The sequence below is a fragment of the Saccopteryx bilineata genome, chromosome 4, assembly GCF_036850765.1.
Source record: "Saccopteryx bilineata isolate mSacBil1 chromosome 4, mSacBil1_pri_phased_curated, whole genome shotgun sequence".
In the NCBI taxonomy this organism is placed as follows: domain Eukaryota; kingdom Metazoa; phylum Chordata; class Mammalia; order Chiroptera; family Emballonuridae; genus Saccopteryx; species Saccopteryx bilineata.
In genome coordinates this window covers 3,114,428-3,134,317 of record NC_089493.1, presented here as the reverse complement: position 1 = coordinate 3,134,317, position 19,890 = coordinate 3,114,428, and the positions used below count along the sequence as shown (strand labels likewise).

General features: G+C 56.7%; 1 protein-coding gene and 1 long non-coding RNA gene across 2 annotated transcripts; one reads left to right on the top strand and one right to left on the bottom strand.

Moving 5' to 3' along the window:
- The first annotated feature begins 6,381 nt into the window (after window positions 1-6,381).
- LOC136333711 (uncharacterized) lies at window positions 6,382-11,339 on the top strand. The gene is made up of 3 exons (XR_010731079.1): window positions 6,382-6,928; window positions 10,214-10,310; window positions 11,128-11,339. It is a non-coding gene; the product is annotated as an uncharacterized lncRNA (long non-coding RNA).
- A 1,879-nt stretch (window positions 11,340-13,218) lies between these two features.
- Window positions 13,219-16,578, bottom strand: CKB (creatine kinase B). Its single transcript, XM_066276017.1, has 8 exons — window positions 16,484-16,578; window positions 15,974-16,185; window positions 15,619-15,773; window positions 15,415-15,547; window positions 14,918-15,089; window positions 14,113-14,236; window positions 13,690-13,879; window positions 13,219-13,607 (listed from the first exon to the last, which is right to left on the bottom strand). The coding sequence occupies exons 2-8, from the start codon at window positions 16,164-16,166 to the stop codon at window positions 13,429-13,431; spliced, it is 1,146 nt and encodes a 381-aa protein (XP_066132114.1). The 5' UTR covers window positions 16,167-16,185; window positions 16,484-16,578; the 3' UTR covers window positions 13,219-13,428.
- Between the last annotated feature and the right edge of the window lie 3,312 nt (window positions 16,579-19,890).

Sequence of the window (19,890 nt, the reverse complement as noted above, 5' to 3'; positions counted from 1 at the left end):
AAGATTAAGGCAGTGAGTAAACGTATGTGTTTTTGCCTTCATCAGCAAGTTGAACAAAAGCAATTGGAAAGTATATGAGGTGTGGGGCCACTTTGTCCCTAACTGGATCCTGACATCTTATGATTACGAGCATCTTTTTTCCCCAAAGGCAATAAAGGGAGAAGACGCCCCTCCTGATGACATGAGAAGGAAGGGAGTGGCAAGTGGCTGGTGGCCGCAGCCCCCGCAGCCCAGCACGCTCCTGCGTGCAGACATGCAGGTCTGGACGGCTCTGGATTTCTTCTCCGCGAAGTATGTAATTCTCCTCTTGTTTTTTGTGATTCAGCCCATGAATTCAACCACCAGCTTCTTTCCAGCACCTCTCTGGTTATATGAGGGGAGATGATGAATTCATCCATCAGCTTGGCGCTTTTCTCTCACAGGGAAATTGTCACATTGATTGATGTGCTGTTTGGGTTCTGGGTTGCTTGTGGGACACCATTGAAAAGTCTAGACAGATAATCACAAGTACCTGGTATGGAAGAAAATGGTAGATGCCATGGAAAAAATCACAGTGCAGGCTGTAAGGCATTCCAGAGGTCCTGGGGTTGGGACAGGTGCCATGGGGTGATGGTGGAGGGAGGTGCTTGTACAGGGACCAGGCTTCAAGGGAGGCACCCAGCAGAGGCCTGAGCCCTGAGTGCACCCGTGCGCTGGAGCAGAGTCGGGGAGATGTGGTTAGACACCAGCTAAGCCTTGAATATCATTGCAAAACGTGTCTCACTCTGACACGGGAGCCACTGGGGGTTTCCAACAGAAGAGTGGCACCCCCTCGTTCAGAAGAGACTGCTGGCAGGATGTGAGGGCGATCTGGCTGCGACATCTGTCACCCCATTGATCGCCAGGGTTGATTCGGCTGATCTGGCTGGCTAGGCGGGTGTCCCCTTCCTCCCTCACCGCTCCATGTGCGTCCCTCCCAAAGCTGCGCACTCGGTCGAAGAGGACGACCCTCCCCACTAGAGGAGAGGGCCGTTCTTCGGTCAAGGGAATACGAGTAGCTGCGCTCCCCTGCTAGAACCTCCAAACAAGTCTCAAGCTCCATTTGTAGGAGAATGTAGGGGGTAGTCAAGCTTCCAAGACTCCAGACACATCCAAGTGAGGCGCTGCATGTGGCAGTCTGCCTTTAAAAAAAAAAAAAAAAGCCTGGCCTGTGGTGGTGCAGTGGATAAACCTTTGGCCTGGAATGCCAAGGTTGCCGGTTTGAAACCCTGGGCTTCCCTGGTCAAGGCACATACAGCAAGCAAGCAATGAACAACTAACATGAAGCAACTACGAGTTATTACTTCCCGTCCCATGCTCCCATTTCTCTCCTGTCTGTAAAATCAATAAAGTTTAAGAAGAAGAAGAAGAAGAAGACTGCTGGCAGCGGTGTTCTGGATTTATTGCAGAGCAAGGAGAGTTTGGAGCCTCTTGGCACCAATTAGACAAGAGGTGCCAGCCAGGTGAGATGGGCTCTGGATATGGTTTTTTTTCCTTTTTACAGAGACAAAGAGCCAGCGAGAGAGAGAAACAGGGACAGATAGACAGGAACGGAAAGATGAGAAGCATCAATCATTAGTTTTTCGTTGGCGCATTGCAATACCTTAGTTGTTCATTGATTGCTTTTTCATATGTGCCTTGACCGCGGGCCTTCAGCAGGCCGAGTAACCCCTTGCTGGAGCCAGCAACCTTGGGTCCAAACGGGTGAGCTTTTGCTCAAACCAGATGAGCCCACACTCAAGCTGACAACTTCAGGGTTTCGAACCTGGGTCCTCTGCATCCCAGTCCGACGCTCTATCCACTGCACCACTGCCTGGTCAGGCAGGATATGTTTTGAAATAAAGTCCAGTGCATTACCTCTGGGGTTGGATATGGGTGAGTGAGAAAAGATGAGGGTGACTCTCTGATTTGTGACCTGAGCAGCAGAAAGAAGGGGGCTGGCTGCTGTGGAGAGGTGTGGAGAGGTGTAGAGACCCTGTGGAAACTGTGGAGAGACCCTGGGAGCCCTCAGCAGGTGTTGGTTCCTGTTTGAAGCCCAAGAGGAAAGGAGAGGACTTGCCCTGAGCCGTGCTTGGGGACCACCAGGACTGGGGCCGAGTGGCGGGTTCAGTGCCCTTCAACCTAAGTGCAGAGCATATCACTTCACCTTGCTGGAACATTCCAGACCTCCTCTATTAAATAAACAGGTTCCCACCCCCTCCTTTTTTCCCTGGGGATTTGCTTTCAGCCCCTGTCTCTCTGAGCAGGCTTCTCTAACAGAGAGCTCTGCACGGTGCCTGTGCCTCCTTTGCTGGTCTTGCAGAAGTCTGAGTTGATGCGGAGCTTAGTTGTTCATTGATTGCTTTCTTATATGTGCCTTGACCGGGGGACTACAGCAGAGTGAGTGACCCTTGCTCAAGCCAGTGATCATGGGGTCATGTCAATGATCCCACGCTCAAGCCAGATAAGCCTGCATTCAAGCCGGCGACCTCAGGGTTTCAAACCTGGGTCCTCACCTCCCAGTCCAATTCTCTATCCACTGCGCCACCGCCTGATCAGGCCATGGCCACTCCTTGTATAAAAAATGTTCATGCGCCCTGGCTGGTTGGCTTAGTGGTAGAGCATCAGCCTGGCGTGCAGGAGTCCCGGGTTCAATTCCCAGCCAGGGCACACAGGAGAAGCGCCCATCTACTTCTCCACCCCTCCCCATCTCCTTCTTCTCTGTCTCTCTCTTCCCCTCCTGCAGCCAAGGTTCCATTGGAGCAAAGTTGGCCCAGGCGCTGAGGATGGTTCTGTGGCCTCTGCCTCAGGTGCTAGAGTGGCTCTGGTTGCAACAGAGCAATGCCCCAGATGGGCAGAGCATCGCCCCCTGGTGGGCGTGCCGGGTGGATCCCTGTCGGGCGCATGCAGGAGTCTGTCTGACTGCCTCCCCATTTCCACCTTCAGAAAAATACAAAAGAAAAAATCATGTTATTTTCAGTTGCTTATTTGTCATAATCTGCCTAAATTCTAATACATTAGTGATCCATTTAGAAGTGGGTGTGTGTCTTGAAGACTAGTGTTCACCTGCAGAAGTCATCTTGAGTTCATCATATTCAAAGGCTGTTACTAATGGACATTGATTTGATTTTAGTGGCAACATAGGTGTTGCCTTTGCTGAGGTTAAAACATGGAATCTCACCCATTACCGAGGGACCCAGGTCCTTCCTTCAGATGCTACATTGTCGGTATATGGCATTTTTATCTTGTATGCAATAAATTTTCAAAAAGAATATTCTAAAGTGCTTGAAAATCATTTAAGTACTTTACATTAAGTGAGGACAAGGTGCCATTTTTCCCTCACCCACTCTCTCCCTGGGAACCCCGAGCAGGCCAGTGCTACTGGTTTTATGTACCTGACAAGCCGATATTGTCCAACTCCAGAAAATAAGGCTAATATTTCCAGTCATGCCAATGTGCCTCTCTTGTCCAGATCAGGCAGCTCAGGAAACCAGCACAGCATTCCTTCATGATGTGCCCGGCTCTCGGGGCATGGCTCCGTCTCTGACCGTGGGCACGCGTGCGGCATGGAGGACGCCTGCCTGGCTTTCAGAAGGTAGCCTGGCTGTGGTCGCCTCCTGGCGTAGGTTCCTCCAGAAGCCTAGACAACGGCAGTATTTGAAAGAAAGTCTCTCTGGGTGTCAAGAGCAAGTCGCCTTGCTGTGGAAACTGTCCCTGGCATACCCTGTCTGGGCAGTTCCTTCTCAGTGAGTGATGTTCAGTGACCTTGGTCCCCCCCCAGAGTGGCGGCCACTCTCAGGAGGCTCAGGGGAGTGGAGGCCGGTCTGTGCGGCTCTGTCTTCTGGGCCAGCATAACCCACAGGGGTATCGGAAGTGTGGTCAGTGGTGACGAGCGAGGAGTGGCCTGGATCAGAGAGCTTAGAACTTGGAGGGGGGTTTGGGGGGGAGGGGTTGTTCCTGGATTTTGGTTTGGATTTTTTGAACTGGTAATTTGCCATAAGGTCCTTAGATGGGGGAAGTCGTTGCTGTAGAAGGGAGTGGTATGATGTGAAGGACGTGTCTTCCAGGTGTCCTGACAGTACACAGATGAGTCCAGCTGTGACGGTGTCTCAGAGTAGGACCTGGGCACCTTTGCAGTCAGTGAGGAGGACAGAGTCCAACAACTTTGTAAATCGGTCTTTGGTTTGTCACTGTAGGGGCCAGAACCCAGGCAGAGGTGACACTCCCGCAGAGGCGGTGCTTGCCATGTCATGTGGCGGTTTGGCAGCCGGCCTGGTCAGGTTGGGATACAGGCTCAGCGGCCTTGCACTCCCCGGGGTGGAAAGCGCTCAGGCCTGCCTGTGTCCCCGGGGAGAGGCGCTGGCGTGATGAGGAGCAGTGGGAGCGACTAGATGGGGAAGGTTGGGGACAGGGAGAAAGGGATTGGTGGGAGCTGAGACCTTTCTTCATTAGTGAGCCAGACTCGGAGGAGAAGCCAGCTGGCTTGGGCGGCTCTGGGGACGGTCCCCACTGGGCAGTACGCCTCGGCTGAGAGGAACTGCTGAGACTGTCCCCGCAGGTCACCACGGCGGGTGCAGGCCAGGTTTCATTCCAGAGCAGGACCTCTCAGGGTTCAGTCCTCCCAGGTGGCATAGTCCCATCTAAAGGTGAATTAGGCAGTGTGGCCTTGTGGTTAAGGTGTACACTCTTGACCTATGCAGCCTGGTTTTGTGACCTCAGGGTTCCCCTAGAAAGTGCATGGTGGTAACGTGTCGCTGGGTTGTCGGCAGCAGACAGCAGTGCAGGGCAGAGCGCCTGGCAGGTGTTGGTGAGCACACTCCCCACACAGAGGAACGTGAGGAACACAAGCCAGCCCTTTCTCCGCTCCCAGCTGACCGAAGCACTGAGGCCTGGGCCAGCAGGCTCGCTGTCAGGAGAGGGCACTGCCCTCCCAGCAGAAACTGAGAGGAAATTCCCCCAAGTCCTCAAGCGTGGACTTCTGTCTCAGAGCCTGCTATGAGGAGAGGTGACAGCCGGTGCCACCCCCTTCCTGGCCCCGTGCCTGTCAGTGTTCCCAGAGCGCAGGAGGAGCAGTGCACAGTGTGAGAGCACAGGGATGGACGGGCGGGCTGACGGCGCCTGCCTCCCCCAGACTTTGCTTAGGCCTCCACCCGGGAGGCCTGCCCTGGGCTCTCGGGCCTGCTCCCCCAGTCTGCTCCTTCTCTGGCCCTGACAGCCAACGTCCTGTACATGTCCCTGTGTCTGCTCTCCCCACCCTGACTACATTGGCCCCATGGGTAAGGATCTTCGTTTTTTATTCTTTTTCTTTTTTTTCCCATTGATTGGAGAGATAGGGAAGGAGGGAGAGAGAGAAAGAAGCATCAACTCCCGTTCCACTTAGTTCCATTTAGTTAAGCACTCGTTTGGTTCTCGTATGTGCCCTGACTGGGGATCGAACCCAAAATCTCGGCGTGCCGGGACAACACTATCCACTGAGCCACCCAGCCAGGCAGATCTTTGTTTTTTTATTGTTTCTGTATCCCAAGTGGTACCTAGAATAGTACCTAGTACATAGTACAAAATAAGTATTGGACTATCAATAAAGCACAAGATTGCTTCAGTGGCTTCAGTCAGACTGAGCTGAGGCCCTCCAGTCTCTCATCTGCCCTCTCCCCTATCCTGCTTCCCGGAGGCTCAGAGCACAGGCATGGAGCCTGCAGAGGGGAGCCCCGGGGCCCCTGCGTGCTGTTTCTTTTCACCTTGCTGCCTGCACATCTGATGCCATGTGCTGTCATTAAGGTGCAGACCGTGCAAGTCCTCTGGGCAAGAGCTGTGGGCTGGCGGGCAGGCATGGGCTCTGCAGTGGATGACATTTGCCATCAGATAGGAAACTCAGGGTTAAAATGTTTGGCTTAGAAGTCCTCGTCTGTGTCCTGTACCAGAGTCCCATGATCATTGTGGCGTTTGGATTTCAACCTGTTAAAAGCAGAATGGCCTGGGGCTTGGCATTGGTGTGAGAGCTGGCGTCATCTGAAGGTCAGAATTCTGGGTGTTAACAGTAGCCCTCGCCTCTGCAGGCCGTGTCGCCGCGCCAGTCCCAAGGGGACACCTGCAGTGCAGGAGTCCTGGTTCAAGAATACAGGAAAGTTGGTCTTTGGGGGCCATTGGAGGGCAGAGACTGGACCAGTGCCCGCTGATAGGGCTGCGGGGGCCACGGCACAAACTTCTGTTGCTCTTGGCTTTGGTTCTGTTGCTTTGTCGGTCCACACTGGTCCTTGCTGCCGGTTGTTGTGGCCGGGTTGATTGGTTACAAGTTCTGAGGGGCTGGCATTGTTCTCCAGCTCCTGGGATACTCATTGCTATGGTTCCTGCCTGTGGTGGAATACCTTTTCACCCCATCAGCCAACAAGTAGGGGCCTGCGTGGGGGTGTCTGAGAAAAGAGACAGCTGATCAAACCTCAGCGCCTCCCTCAGCCTGAGCCTTTTGTGTTTCCTGCTTGCATGCTCCCTCCCACCCACCTAACCCACCTCTCCGTGTTATTTTTAAGCCAGCATTCTAGAAACCCTTCCTGCGGGAGGAGAGTTTGAGTTGCTCATCAGGGTGCTCACACGTGCACACCCAGGGAGCTGGGGAAGAGTTCTGGCTGTGCCTTCATTTTCCTGACTCGGGTCTGCTCTCTGTACCACCCATGGTGTCTCCCGCTTTCGGGAGCCTTAATTAGTCAAGGCTCAGGTACTGGAAGATAAACAGTGTGTTCCCTCCCTGAACTTTGCTTCTCCAGATTAAACCACCCCAGTTTTTTTCAGGCATTTCAGAGCAAGATCTAAGATCTTGGCATTGTTTGTTTATTCCTGTGTTTATTCATGGACACTCATCTTTGGAGCAGGTGGGGTTGGGGGTGGCTGCTCTGGAGGGCCCTGTGCGGAGCTCTGGGGATCCAAAATAAAGCAGGTAAGAACCTGTGTCTTTAAGAAGCTTGTTCTCCCAGGATAGGGGGTCAGACACAGTCCTGAACCTGGGGTGGTTAGTGCTGCTTGCAGGAAGGCCAAGGCTACAGGCCGAGCAGGAAGGCAGCCTGGGTGGGCAGGTGGGGTGCAGATGGCAGGTGCAGCCTGCAGCATGCAGAGTCTGCTCAGCGGGGGAGGGAGGAGCAGCGCACCCAGGCACAGGGCTGTGACGGGGCTGGACAGGTCGGTGCAGTACCGGACAGATTCTGTCATGTCGCCGAGAGATCACGTGTCTCAGACAATGCACCTCTGTTCTGCAGAGAAGGCTTTGGCGCAACACTTCATGAGTGACCTGGTAGGCTTCAGGGTAGACTTCTGCTGCTGCCAGACCAAACAGACCCCGCTGCCCTGGGTGGGAAGCCAGGTCTCGGGGTCCAGAGAGGAAGCATCCTAGCGTGGGGTGCCTGGTATGCCCGCTCCTTCCGGAGTGAGGTCTGCATCGACTTGCCTCTGCCTCTTCTCTCAGGAGGGAGTGCCAGCAGGCGTGGGCAGGAGTGATACATTCTCAGAGCAGGCATGTTTTGCATGGAAGTAGCCTGGGAAGTATTGCATGCAGCGTGTTCACTCATAGAACACCAGAAGCTGTATGGCTTCCCCAGCCCCTCACGCACCATGCCCTCTGGCAGGCTCCTCTGCTTGGCCCTCAGGCTGGCCTCTGCTCACTCTTCAGCACCCAGCTCTGCTGCACCTGCTGCTTCCAGTCCTGGGGGTTCTGTCAGCCCCAGCTCGGCTGGCCTCTCTCCTCTGTGGCCCGTGCCTGGTCCCTGGGTCCTCTCCTCACTTGCTCTGAGCGCTGGAGAAACTTGATGGGCCGGTCTCATGGCTCTTGGCCTGTCAGAAATAGGTGGGAGTCCTGTCACCCAAGGAGGCCATGCTCTGCACCCTTTGTCCAGGTGTCTCTAAATGTGCGGGCATGTGGCGCTGGGCTGTTTCCTTCTGTGATATCAGTAACAGATTGAACTGAAACCCTGGAACTGGACTGGAGAGAGAGTTATGTTCCCCCATGTCCTCAAGGCCAGGAGAGCGGTCAGCACAGCTGTCCTTTCTGGTCTCCAGGAAGGAGGAGGAGGCATCTGCCCTCTGAGGCAGGCCCCAGGCTGCAGGGGCCCCCTCACACACAAAGTCAGCAGTTTTAAGCGTGGGTGATGATGTAACACCATGTTTCTTTTTTGAAAGTGAAATGCATTTGAAAAGCAATTTAATGTGCTGAGCAGTTTGATCAAAAGTATTGACAAAACTAAACTTTCGCCCTGGCTGGTTGGCTCAGCGGTAGAGCGTCGGCCTAGCGTGCGGAGGACCCGGGTTCAATTCCCAGCCAGGGCACACAGGAGAAGCACCCATTTGCTTCTCCACCCCTCCGCCGCGCTTTCCTCTCTGTCTCTCTCTTCCCCTCCCGCAGCCAAGGCTCCATTAGAGCAAAGATGGCCCGGGTGCTGGGGATGGCTCTGTGGCCTCTGCCTCAGGCGCTAGAGTGGCTCTGGTCGCAACATGGCGACGCCCCGGATGGGCAGAGCATCGCCCCCTGGTGGGCTAGAGCATTGCCCCTGGTGGGCGTGCCGGGTGGATCCCGGTCTGGCGCATGCGGGAGTCTGTCTGTCTCTCCCCGTTTCCAGCTTCAGAAAAATGAAAAAAAAAACTAAACTTTCCATTTTAGTGAAAATTTAATATGTTTTGTTTTATTTTGTAAATTGTGTATTTCTGGAATAACCTGGGTGTGTTAACACAGACCACCTATACCAGTAATGGAAGCAGACCCGTTGGGGTGGGTCAGGATGAATGGGGGACAGCCGACAGCCTGAGCCCTCAGCGTGCAGTCTCGGGGGGACAGCCCGCAGCCTTAGCCCGCAGCGTGCAGTCTCGGGGAAGACCCACAGCCTCAGTCTGCAGCGTGCAGTCTCGGGGAAGACCCACAGCCTCAGCCCTCAGCGTGCAGTCTCGGGGAAGACCCACAGCCTCAGTCTGCAGCGTGCAGTCTCGGGGGGACAGCCCACAGCCTCAGCCCTCAGCGTGCAGTCTCGGGGAAGACCCACAGCCTCAGTCTGCAGCGTGCAGTCTCGGGGGGACAGCCCACAGCCTCAGTCTGCAGCGTGCAGTCTCGCAGTCTCGGGGGGACAGCCCGCAGCCTCAGCCTGCATTGTGCAGTCTCGGGGAAGACCCACAGCCTCAGCCCGCAGCGTGCAGTCTCGGGGAAGACCCACAGCCTCAGCCCGCAGCGTGCAGTCTCGGGGGACAGCCCGCAGCCTCAGCCCGCAGCGTGCAGTCTGGGGGGGACACCCACAGTGAGCAGCTGTGCGACGGGGAGCATTAGGAAGAATAACTCCCAAGGAGAATGACGGAGGAGGGTTGAGGTCCTGCCCCAAAGGAGGGTGCAGCAGGCAGGGAGCAGAGGTGGGCCCCTGGGCTTCGGTTGGGCAGGATAATGTGGAAAGTAGAGACATGCAGGAAGGAGTCCCAGCTTAGACTGAAACAGCAAAGGAAAACGGGTCTGGAGGTGTCAGTGCCACCACTTTCCATGTGCCACCCTGAGCACACATTGGCATGACAGGTGCCCAAAGCCGGATTGTTTCTGGAGCCAGTGGTTTCAGTTCTGAGTAAATTTCAGGATGCATTCACCTCCTAGCCCTGCAGCACCCTGAGCCGACCAGCAAGCACCTAGCCAGGCCCTGCTTGTCAGAAGGGTTAGGGAATGGCAGAGCGATGTCCCAGCCCCAGCCCCCATCACCAGGTCAGAAGTGGTACTGGCTGTCACACATGCGCAGCAGCTTACACACCTCCAGGTGTTCACCTGCCAGGCTGAGGGTCCTTGACCTCATCCGGAGATGGCCACGGAAATGTTTTATCCTGCAGGGACGGCCTTGGATATGTGCTGCTCCAACTGGGTGGCTGTGGGACAGGCTCAGAAGCAGGCTCTGTTAGGAAAGCAGAGGGGACAGTGGCCACTGGGCAGTGAGCAGCCTGCTGCGTGGATTCGTCAGGAATGGAAGGGGCCAGAAAGAGTACTTGAGCTTTTCTGGGTCTTAAGTCAGAAAATTAATTAAGTCAGGCCTTCAGTGTTGACAAAGCCCCAGCTCTGAGGAGGGTGTGAAAGTCAGGACTTCTGGAACCAAGCAGAACCCGATCTACAGAGACAGGCTCAGGAAGAAGGCACCCTGTAAAAACATGGCACCTCAGACGCAGGAGCCAGGATCCCTTGTCATCCAGCTAACATGAAACACCTCTCTTCTCCCAGCTGAGGTGTTGTCCCTCCGCTCCTGGAAACCTCACAGCCAGAAACAGGACATCTTGCCATCAGAAGTGTGTGGAAGAGGACAGGCACTCAGAATCAAGTGAGTACAAGTTGCAGCCCCCAGGGCGCCATGGGAGGCTTTGGTGTCGGTGCTCCATACTGAAATGCGGAACAGGGAGCCTGCAGGCAGCTGCCACCTCTTCAGCTCCCGCGGAAGAGCAGCAGGTCCTGTGCACACAGGGCTGGTTTGTTCTGGAAAAGCCAAAGGGCAGTGAAAAGAGCCCACGGCTCAGAATGGTGTGGTCTCCTGGTGGCCCTGACCAGTCCTCTTCTCTCTGAGCCTCAGTTTCCACCCTCGGGGTGGTGATCATGCAGGCCGAGCAACTTAGGGGCCCTGCCTCAGGGGTCTCCCACGAACTGTGACACAGCATTTACAAAAAAAAAAAAAAAAAAAAAAAAAAAAGCTTAAAAGAATTTGGTTCAGCTTATGTAAGTAATACATGTTCACTCTAGGAAATTTGGAAAATTAAGTTCCAAGGAGGAAGTCACCTGTTACATCACCACCTACAGCGCACTACTGTTCCTTGGGGTTTTTCCATACATGTTCTGTGTGGGATCTGAGCACAAGCTGTTTTATAACCCAGTTCTGCACTTCCCCGTTCTGAAGCATCTCTCACTCATTGAGGTCTGCACACTGTGTGGACGCCTGCCTGCAGGGCGCCTCTCTGAGGGAGGCGTCCTGGTTTTTTTTAACGGACCCTTGATGTTGGCAGTCCTGACCGCTTCTTCCTGGTTCTAAGTCATTGTATCTTAATTACTGCTGTAAGGCAGCGAGCGTTTCTCAGAGAAGCAGGGGGCACTTTTGCTTCCCGTGGGACATTTGCAATGTCTGAGGACACCTGGTATTGTTGTTACAGGGCATTGGTTGGTTAATACTGGTGGCATCCAGAAGTTGGAGGCCAAGGAGGAGCGCCTGGCAGTGCCTGTCCTGCCCAGATGTCTGTGGAGCGCCATTGTGGGACCAGGCAGTGGGCTCATGTCCTAGCCGCAGTGGCCGTGATGGGTCTGGATGCTGCCAGTGTTGCCGGTGGGTGTCCTCCACCCAATACAGTGACCGAATAAAGTATGTTCCCTCAGTAGTATGTGTAGGGCATTTCTTGGGCTCCCCATGTTTGACTGTAATTTCAAGGAAAATTACACTCACCCTGTTTAAAGGTCTCGAGCCCAGAGGGGAGGGTGTGGGGCCCTGGTGGAAGGCTTTCATGCATGGACTGCCAAGCAGAGGCCTTGTCCCGGAGAGAATGGAGGCAGCTTAGGAGAGGGCATTCTGTACAGCAAGGTGAAATGAGGAACCGGAGTGAGGCAGAGGAAAAGGTATAAAATCAGGTGGCCCAGGAGCACAGCCCATACTGAGACAAGGCCCAGGGAGCAGTGGTGCGCCTGCTTGACCAGGTTCCTGAGGGGCCCAGGTGAAGAAGGCAGGGCTTGGCCTTTCCAGCCCCAAGGGCGGTGACCTTAGTGGCTTTACTTCCCGGGGAGGAATGCTGAGCAAGGCCCTGCCACCGGGAGCCTTCCAGTGTGCCGTGCTGAGGGGAGCACCCCATCTGATAGTCCAGGCAGCGATAAGGGGGATGTTGAAACATTCTGGTGAGAAGTAACATGCCTGAGCAGGCCCACTGTGCAGGGTCAGGACTTTCTCAAGGGTGTACTTCCCTTTCTCTCCTGAGTCACCGTGCAGCCTGACCCAGCCCCCACAGGCTGGAGGACACCAAAGCCAAGAAAAGGGAGCCCTTCGTGGCGGCGGCTCAGCCCAGGGCAGGGCCCGAAGGATGGGTGCAGAGATTCCCCTCCTCGCTGGCCCTGGCAGACTCCTGACAGCCCTCCCCAGCCTGGACCCTGCCTGTGTTGGCCCCTCAGAGCGAGCCCAGCCACCAAGGCAGATGCCAGGACATACCTGTTTGTCCTGAGCCCTAGGCTGTGGGTTGACAAGCTGTCCCGCTTCCAAGTAATGAGAGCCCACAGTCTTGAGTTGGCAAGACTGCACAGCCCAGGATGCGGTGGGTACAGAGGCCATGCCTAGCTTCTCCTAGCTAGGGGGTAACCTTGGGGAGGATAAGGCCTGTTGGGCCCAAGCTCAAGGAGTGGGAGTGCCCCAGACCTTGGTGGGGGGCAGGACAGAGGCGGCCCTGGCCGGCAGGTGGCAGCACAGACTGTCAGCTGAGGAGCTGGAGAAGGAATCGCCTGGCCCTGGCTGAGTCACCAGACCCACCTCTGCTCCTCACGCCCTGGTTGAGTGCGTTTGGGTGCCCGCCCATGGTGGGGCTCCAGAGTGAGACAGAAGTCAGTGGCAGCTGGGGCGTGGCTGGGACACACACTAAGGAGAACAGCCCCAGTCCTCCTCCTAGCCATGGACCCTGTGGGGGGACCCACTATGCGTTACCAAGGGGCTTGGGCACCTGAGGTTCCTAAAGAGGCCCCGAGGAAGGAACTTCAGGTCCCAGGGCTTTCTGGGAGGCACTGGAGGGCTGGACCTGGAGGTGGTAGAGGGGCCAGTTCAGCCTGAGGGCTGAGATTCTTGAGCAGATAGAAGTGTTGTCAGGGAGAGGACACTGCCAGGATGGCTGGAGGAGGGCCAGGGTAGTGGGAGGGGGGAGAATTTGGGGGGTGGAGGAATGAAAGGTATCAAGTTTCTGGGTTCCTTCCTCCCTCCTCACAGCATTCACACCTCCCCTACAGGATAGGGCTGAGCAAAGTGCCAGGCTCCACCCCCCAGGCCCACTTGCTCTTAGATGCTCAGGTTGGGGCTCTGCCACCACCCGGAGCTGCTGCTGCTCTTCCTCCTGCTCCTCCTCTCTCCCCCTTCCCCCAGCTCACCCCAGGCCTGCAGGGAAGCCAGGTCAACAGGGGATATCCAGGAGGAGTTCGTAGAACAGGACTGAGTGGGCACAGTGGGTAACAGCCTCATAGTTACCGTTGGATCTTACAGAAAGTGAAGCAGAAAGGGCAGACTCGGGCAGGCCAAAACCCTAGTTTATTTCAGCATCAGCAACATCTCAGCCATCACAAAAATAAACTCTACTTAGGGCGACAGAAGTCTACAGCAAGGCTAAGGGCTCAACCGCCAGGCGGTGAGCATCAAGGGTGCATGGTGGGCACTGCCCGGGCAATAAGTTAGGAAGCAGCAGGGCTGGTGGCGATGACAGGTGTGGACTGGGACTTCACTTCTGGGCAGGCATGAGGTCATCAATGGCCTGGCCCTGCTCCAGCCGCTGCTCCATCTCAATGAGCAGCTTCACACCATCCACCACCATCTGCACCAGCTCCACCTCGGAGAAGCCCAGGCGGTCTGCATTGGAGACGTCAAAGACCCCGCCCACGGCCGCTGTGTCCACACCACCTGGGGAGACAAGCAAGTCAGCGGGGCTGGGGTCGGGGCTGCCCCAGGGGGAGAGAAGGCTGGCAGACCCTGCTCCACTCACCGGTGCCTCGCTTCTGAAGTCGCAGCCTCTTGAGCACCTCCGAGAACTTCTCATGCTTACCCAGGTGGGGCAGCTTAATGTGCACACCTGCCCGAAGCCCTGTGCCCAGGTTGGAGGGGCAGGTGAGAATGTAGCCCAGGTGAGGGTTCCACATGAACTCGTAGTTCTTGGACTTGAAGAGAGTTTCAATCTGAAGGTAGGGAAGAAAACATGAGAAGCAAGGCCTGGTGAGACATCCCTCCCCCCCAAGGGACCAAGTGGGACCCAGGAGCCCCCTTGCTGGGTCCCGAGGCCACCAAGACCTAGGCTCTCCAGGGAGACAGAGAGCTCTCCAGTCCCTGAGCTCTGGGACCTGGCCCTGCCCCCTCCCTGGCACCAAACCCCCTCTCATGCCAGCTCCAGTTGGGGGTGGCCAGGCCTGACCTGGGTGAGGCCATTGCAGAATCGGGTGAACACCTCCTTCATGTTGCCCCCCTTCTGCATGGAGATGACCCGCAGGTGGTCCTCCTCGTTGATCCACACCAGGAAGGTCTTATTGTCATTGTGCCTGGGGGAGGGGCACAGTAAAACCTCCTCCCTGGACTGTGGTCTCAGGGCACATCCAGAAAAAAATTCCGTGGGACCCTCAAACCTGAGGAACTTCACAAGTCCTGGAAACGGTACCCGAGGGGCAGGCAGGGAGGCCAGGACAACTCGGAAAGGGTTCAAAAAGCCCTGAGCTATGCCTCATCTTGCCAGTCATGTGTTTGGGGGAATGGGTCCTGAAGGGGGTGTGCAACGTAACGTCCCTATCTAGGGGGTAAGGGGCAGCCAGGGCAGCCCCCCAGGGGAAAATGCCGTACCTGGGGGCTGAAGCCCGCCCTACACAGAAGTGGGGGCAAGCAGGACGCTGTAAGCCCTTCCCGTCCCCACTGAGAAGCGTCTGTGTCACCCAGCACCCGACAGAGTCCCGGAGGAAGGGGGTGAGAAAAGAAAACAAGCTCAAGCTCCCAAGAGGGGGTGGAGGAGCGAAGCCAACATGATCTGTCCCCCCACCTCTAAGATCCGGAGCGGCTGAAGCCTCCACTAGCGCGGTCCCTCCACGCACCTACGCGGTCAAGGTCACCTACGAGGCCTGGGCAGCACCAAACCTGTCCTGGGTGCGTGGCCCCTCCCTCTTCCTTCTTGGCGCTGGCGGGCCGGGCGAAAGGGGGGGGGGCGTGAGAGTGGGAGGGGAGAGGGCACGCACCAGATGCCGCGGGCATCAGGCCAGTCGCGGGCCATGCCTGAGGCCAGAAGCAGGGGCGACACGGGCTTGTCGAAGAGGAAGTGGTCGTCGATGAGCTGCTGCTGCTCCGCGTCGGTCATGCTCTTGAGCGCGTAGTACCTGCCGGCCAGGTCGCCATCCAGGCTCGACAGCGCTGCAGAGAGGCTCGCTCAGGGCACAAGCGGCGGGCCCCGTCCCGACCCCCGCCCCGGCAGCACGGGCCTGCCACCTCTCCACGCGCGTCCAGCCCTATGGGAGCCCAGTCCACACGGTCCGGGTGGCGGTACGAAGCGGTGACCCCGCCGGACGACCCTCACCGGCCCCAAGCCGCTGTAGGCACGGTGCTGGGCTTCCGTCCCTCGGGAAACCGGACCGCGCTTGCAGATAAGAGCGCGGCTGCGGCGGCTCGGGTGACGGGTAAACAAGGCGGGAGGGGCCGGGACCCGGCTGTGGAGGGGGCTGAGCCGGTCGACCCCTACCTTCCACGGCGAGTTTCTCAATGGCGCGGCGCTCCCCGCGGCTGCAATGCGGAGGCAGGCAGAAGCCGCGGATGCTACGGCCCGTGCGAACCCGCGAGCTCAGCACGTAGTTGGGATCCAGGTCGTCGCCGCCCTGCGGACCGAACGGAGGTGAGCGCCGGGACACCCACACCAGCCCACCCCGCCACCCGGGCTGCTCCGCACCTGCAGATTGTCGGGGTTGAGGTCGGTCTTGTGCTCGTCACCCGGCTTGTAGCCGCCATGCCGGTCCTCGATGATGGGGTCAAAGAGCTCCTTGAACACGTCGTACGATTCCTCGTCGCCCGCCACGCAGCCCACGGTCATGATATAGGGGTGGCCTGGGAGGGGGGGGCAGAACGGGGACAATGACGTCACTACCAGTCCTGAACCAGCAGCCGGACACCCTGCAGCTGCACGCAGGAAGGGGGCGCGGGGACCCTAGCCCAAGGTGCATTCTGGAGGGTGCTGGACTCTAACCCCGGGAATGTCCTGCGTATAAGGCGCCGGCACCCTGATCACAGGACTGGGCTGCGCGTACCCGGGTTGTCCACTCCTGTCTGGATGACATCGTCCAACGAGAAGCCGCTCGGCGTGCACTTGGCGCGCAGCTCCGCATACAGCTCGGGGGTCAGCACCTTGGCCATGTGGTTGTTGTGGCTGCTGAGGTCGGGATACTCATCCTCGGCGGGGAAGCGCAGCTTCAGTGTGTTGTGGCTGTTGGAGAAGGGCATGGCGGCGGCAGGCGGCAGGCTGCAGGGAGACGCGGGGATCAGCGGGAACTGGGCGCACCCGACCTCGCAGGAGACCGCAAACCACTCGAGGCCCCACGCCCCTGTTTCTCTAGTCACCCCGGGAGGTCGTCAAGGTCAGAAGGGTCCGCTGCGCGCGCACAGGGGCGTCCGCACCGCCCAGGACCCCAGCCTGGCGGCGCACGCGCTCCAGCTTGTCGCTCCGGGAATGCATAACACTGCGGTCCCTGCGCCCCCTCTACGCACAGCGCCCCGCCCCGGCACTCAGTGCTGCGTCCAGGGCCCTCGGGCCCACTCACCCGGCGGGGCGTGAAGGAACAACTCGATTCTTCCGCAGCTCCGGGAGCGGCGCAGGCGAACAGGGGCCGCTCAGCGCTCCCGGGGCTCTTAAGGGGCGCAGCGCGGTCCTCCCATTGGCCGCTATTTATAGCCCATTCATTCCATTGGCCCGCGCTGTGGGGCGGTGTCTCTGCTTTGTCCTCTGCCTGCAGCCCCAGACCACCTCCCCAGGCCGCCCACCCTGAGAATCCCCTTACAGGGACCCCGCTCAGCCCGCCTACTCCATCCGTCATCCACCCAAGACCCGAAAGCCTGAATCTCTGACCCTTAGACATTCTGAATGTCCCCCACTACACTGTCTTAAGGCGGGAAACTGAGGCAGGAGAGCCACCGGGCACTTAAGTTGCTAGGGCTGGTCAGCATACTGTCTCCCGCCTTCCCTCCTCCCGCCGGTCCCCACGATGGCGGCGGCCAGGGGCCGGGCGAGAGCGTCCCGGGCTTCTGCAGCAGGTACTAACACACACACACACACCCAAAAAAAACCACCCCTCTCTGTCCCAGCTGCTTCCCAGCCTCCGACCTTCCTCAAGGTGCCCGCAGGCATCTCCTGGGCGATTTTGATGCAGAGTGAAAGCAAACCGGAGCTGCAGTCTGGCTGCGACCCAGCCCGGTGGCACCTGCCCGGTACCTTGACCTTGGGCAAGTCCCCAAGCTCTGGGAGATCCGAACCAGAGACCCCCGGACATAGATGCAGGCCAGAAAGGCTGCTGAAGAGCGCACCGTCTCAGTCTCCAGACCCCCAGCCTTGGGCTCTCTCTGTAGGGTACAGGTTGAGCCTCGCCAACCCAATCCCAAAGGCAGGCTGCAGAGATTCTAGCCAAGATGGGAGGAAACCCTAACAAACTGTAAGTATATATGAGATTTTTAAAACCACAAAAAAATAGAACCATGCAAACTGAAACAACAATGACTCTATCCCCAGCACACCCAAATTAAAAAAAAAAAAGTACAAGATTGACACCAGCCAATGTTGCCTATGATTGGAATGTGGGGAGACAGGCATTCACAACTGTGAATGGCTACGTCTTTTTGAAAGTCATTTGGCAGTATCTATTAAAATTAAAAATATTTGCACTCCATGATCCTGCGATCCCACTTCTAGATATTCAACCTATATATAGGGCAATCTCATTTCTTCTTGCAAATAGATGTATAGTGGGGGAAAACAAACACACAAGTCAACATGGATATAACTTGATGCCCATCATTTGGGGACTGGCCAAAGGTAGGGAGGCATGTCCCCAGATTGGAATATTATAAAGCTATTAAAAAGAGTGGATTGGAGCTCCTGTGGTTGATATCCATCGCATATGGTTTTGAGAATAAAGCAAGAAAGGATGAACCCCTTATCTCTGTGTATATTTAATAAAATCCCTCCAGGCCTGCACAGTGAGCTCTGTAGACAGGTGGACATCATGCTGCTGCTGAGGAAGACTGGCCCTGAGCTAGCAACCAAATGGACAAAACACCAGATGGGAGAAGACAGGTAGGGCTGGGAGTGGGGGCACAGATAGGAATCCCAGTGTACTGGGGGAACGGCACTGAAGCGAAGACCCCAGGGACAAGCACATCCCTTCACCTCTGTCTGTGTGCACGTCGAAAGGTATGGAGTCTCACCAGCCGTCCCTAGCTCTTCCTGTGGTTACCGCAGAAGGGACTCCTGCCTCTCGCCCCCCTCTCGCTTTGGCATGCTTTGACCTGTTTCCAGTCAGTAATTTGTTTTCAGGCCCATAAAACAAACTGTTGTAAATGGGCAAATGGTCCAGGTTCGCTGGACGGCAGGTGTCCCATAAGCCTGGAATGCCTGCACTCTATACCCCTTGCAGCCCCTTCCCCCAATTTTAGAAAGATCTGCAGCTGCTCTCCTCACCTCCGAAGGCCTAATGGGCTCAAGTTTCTGTGTCTAGAAACTAGAGCTGCTGGCCCCGGAGGCTGACTTGGCTTTCAGACCCCAAGGGTGGGGGAGGGAGCCAGGGCTTCCTCTTTGTCTTCAGCCTCTGTGGCTTGCAGCAGGCCACCTCCCCCACCCTCAGGCCACTAAAGACCTGGTCCCTTTGGGGGTTGGGGAGAGGGAAGGACTCCCTCCACAAGTAAGGTCCACACCGAAGAAGTAGGTCCAGAAGCTTGGGGCTGCCTTGCACAGGCTCAGGCCCTGGGGATGCCCTGCGTGGCTCTCCAGCACTCCTCAGCCTTCTGAAAGGGGTATTTTGTCCGCCTTTCACAAGTAAGCAAAAGGAAGACCAGAAGGTGGGCGACAGGAGGGGCTGGGTCAGAGGTCTGGCAATCCTTATAGGATCCTGGAGTGGCTGGTCCTGTGCTAACCTGACTGGGGCCACCCTGGGGACCCCTGGCAGACTGAACTTGGGCTGGACTCAGACTGGCAGCCGGGGTGGTCAACAGTTGTGATGAGGGAAGGGAAAGGGGCCTTTGAGGCCTTTAGACCCAAATGTCAAGGAACAGCCCCACACCAAGCAGGGGCTACTTAGGAGCCTGGCTGGTCCCAGGAGCAGGGGCAACAAGAGTGGAGGGCTGAGCTAGCTCTCATCTGTAAACCCTCCACTTCTCCTGGGGCCCACAAAAGCCAATTTGGTGGTGTCCAGGAGAGAAGCAAAATGATATCACCCAACCAGTTTATGGTCCAGGTTCCTCAGAAATCACCCTGTTTACACGTTAAACACCTAACCCTGGAGGTGGAGAGGAGCCTCACTGGGGTCCCTAGCCTTTCATCTGTGGGTCATGGTCCCCCCAGGGCAGGTAGAAGTCGGCCAGATGTAAGGGCAGGCCTGGGGACCTGAGACCATTCTCAGAGTCTCTGTCAGAGTGCAGCCAAGGCAGACATTGCTTCCTCCTTGTCTCTTGTCCCTAAACTCTGCAGAACCCAGAGGGGAAGTTGACTGGGGTCAGGAGAGGGGTGGGGCTGCCATGGAGTCACAGAGCACAGTGGGTTGCTAAGCTGGGCTGGTCAGAGAGGAGGGAAACTCACGCTACCAGGGATGTGGGCAGAGCAGCCTCCCTCAATGGGCATCAGCTTCTCTCTTTCCTTCAGTTTTCCTTCCTGCCTGTTCCCACCTATCTTCAAATCTTTCATTAGTTCTCTGCAGCCAAAATTCCAATTCCACTTTGGCCACATTAACTGAGTGACCTTGAGCAAGGTACTTAACTTCCCTGAGTCTTAGTTTCCCCATCTGTAAACTGGTCCCTCCTTCATAAGATTGTGAAGAGGATTCAGTGCAGTGACACTTAGCCGGGCTTACACGGCATCAGTTCTTATTAGGGAAGTCCTGATATACAAACTCTGCCCTGGACAAGGTGCCAACCTGACCTGGGGAGTCAGCCGGGGCCTGGGAGGAGGCCAGTGCTTGAGACT

Bases quoted from the DNA above. Each gene is read 5' to 3' on its own strand.
- CKB (XM_066276017.1), bottom strand. From the start codon at position 16,166: ATGCCCTTCTCCAACAGCCACAACACACTGAAGCTGCGCTTCCCCGCC. The intron at 15,090-15,414 runs GTAGGGGTCGAC...GCCTCTCTGCAG, and splicing joins TGAGAAACTCGCCGTGGAAG to CGCTGTCGAGCCTGGATGGC. The intron at 14,237-14,917 runs GTGCGTGCCCTC...CCCCTCCCCCAG, and splicing joins CCTGATGCCCGCGGCATCTG to GCACAATGACAATAAGACCT.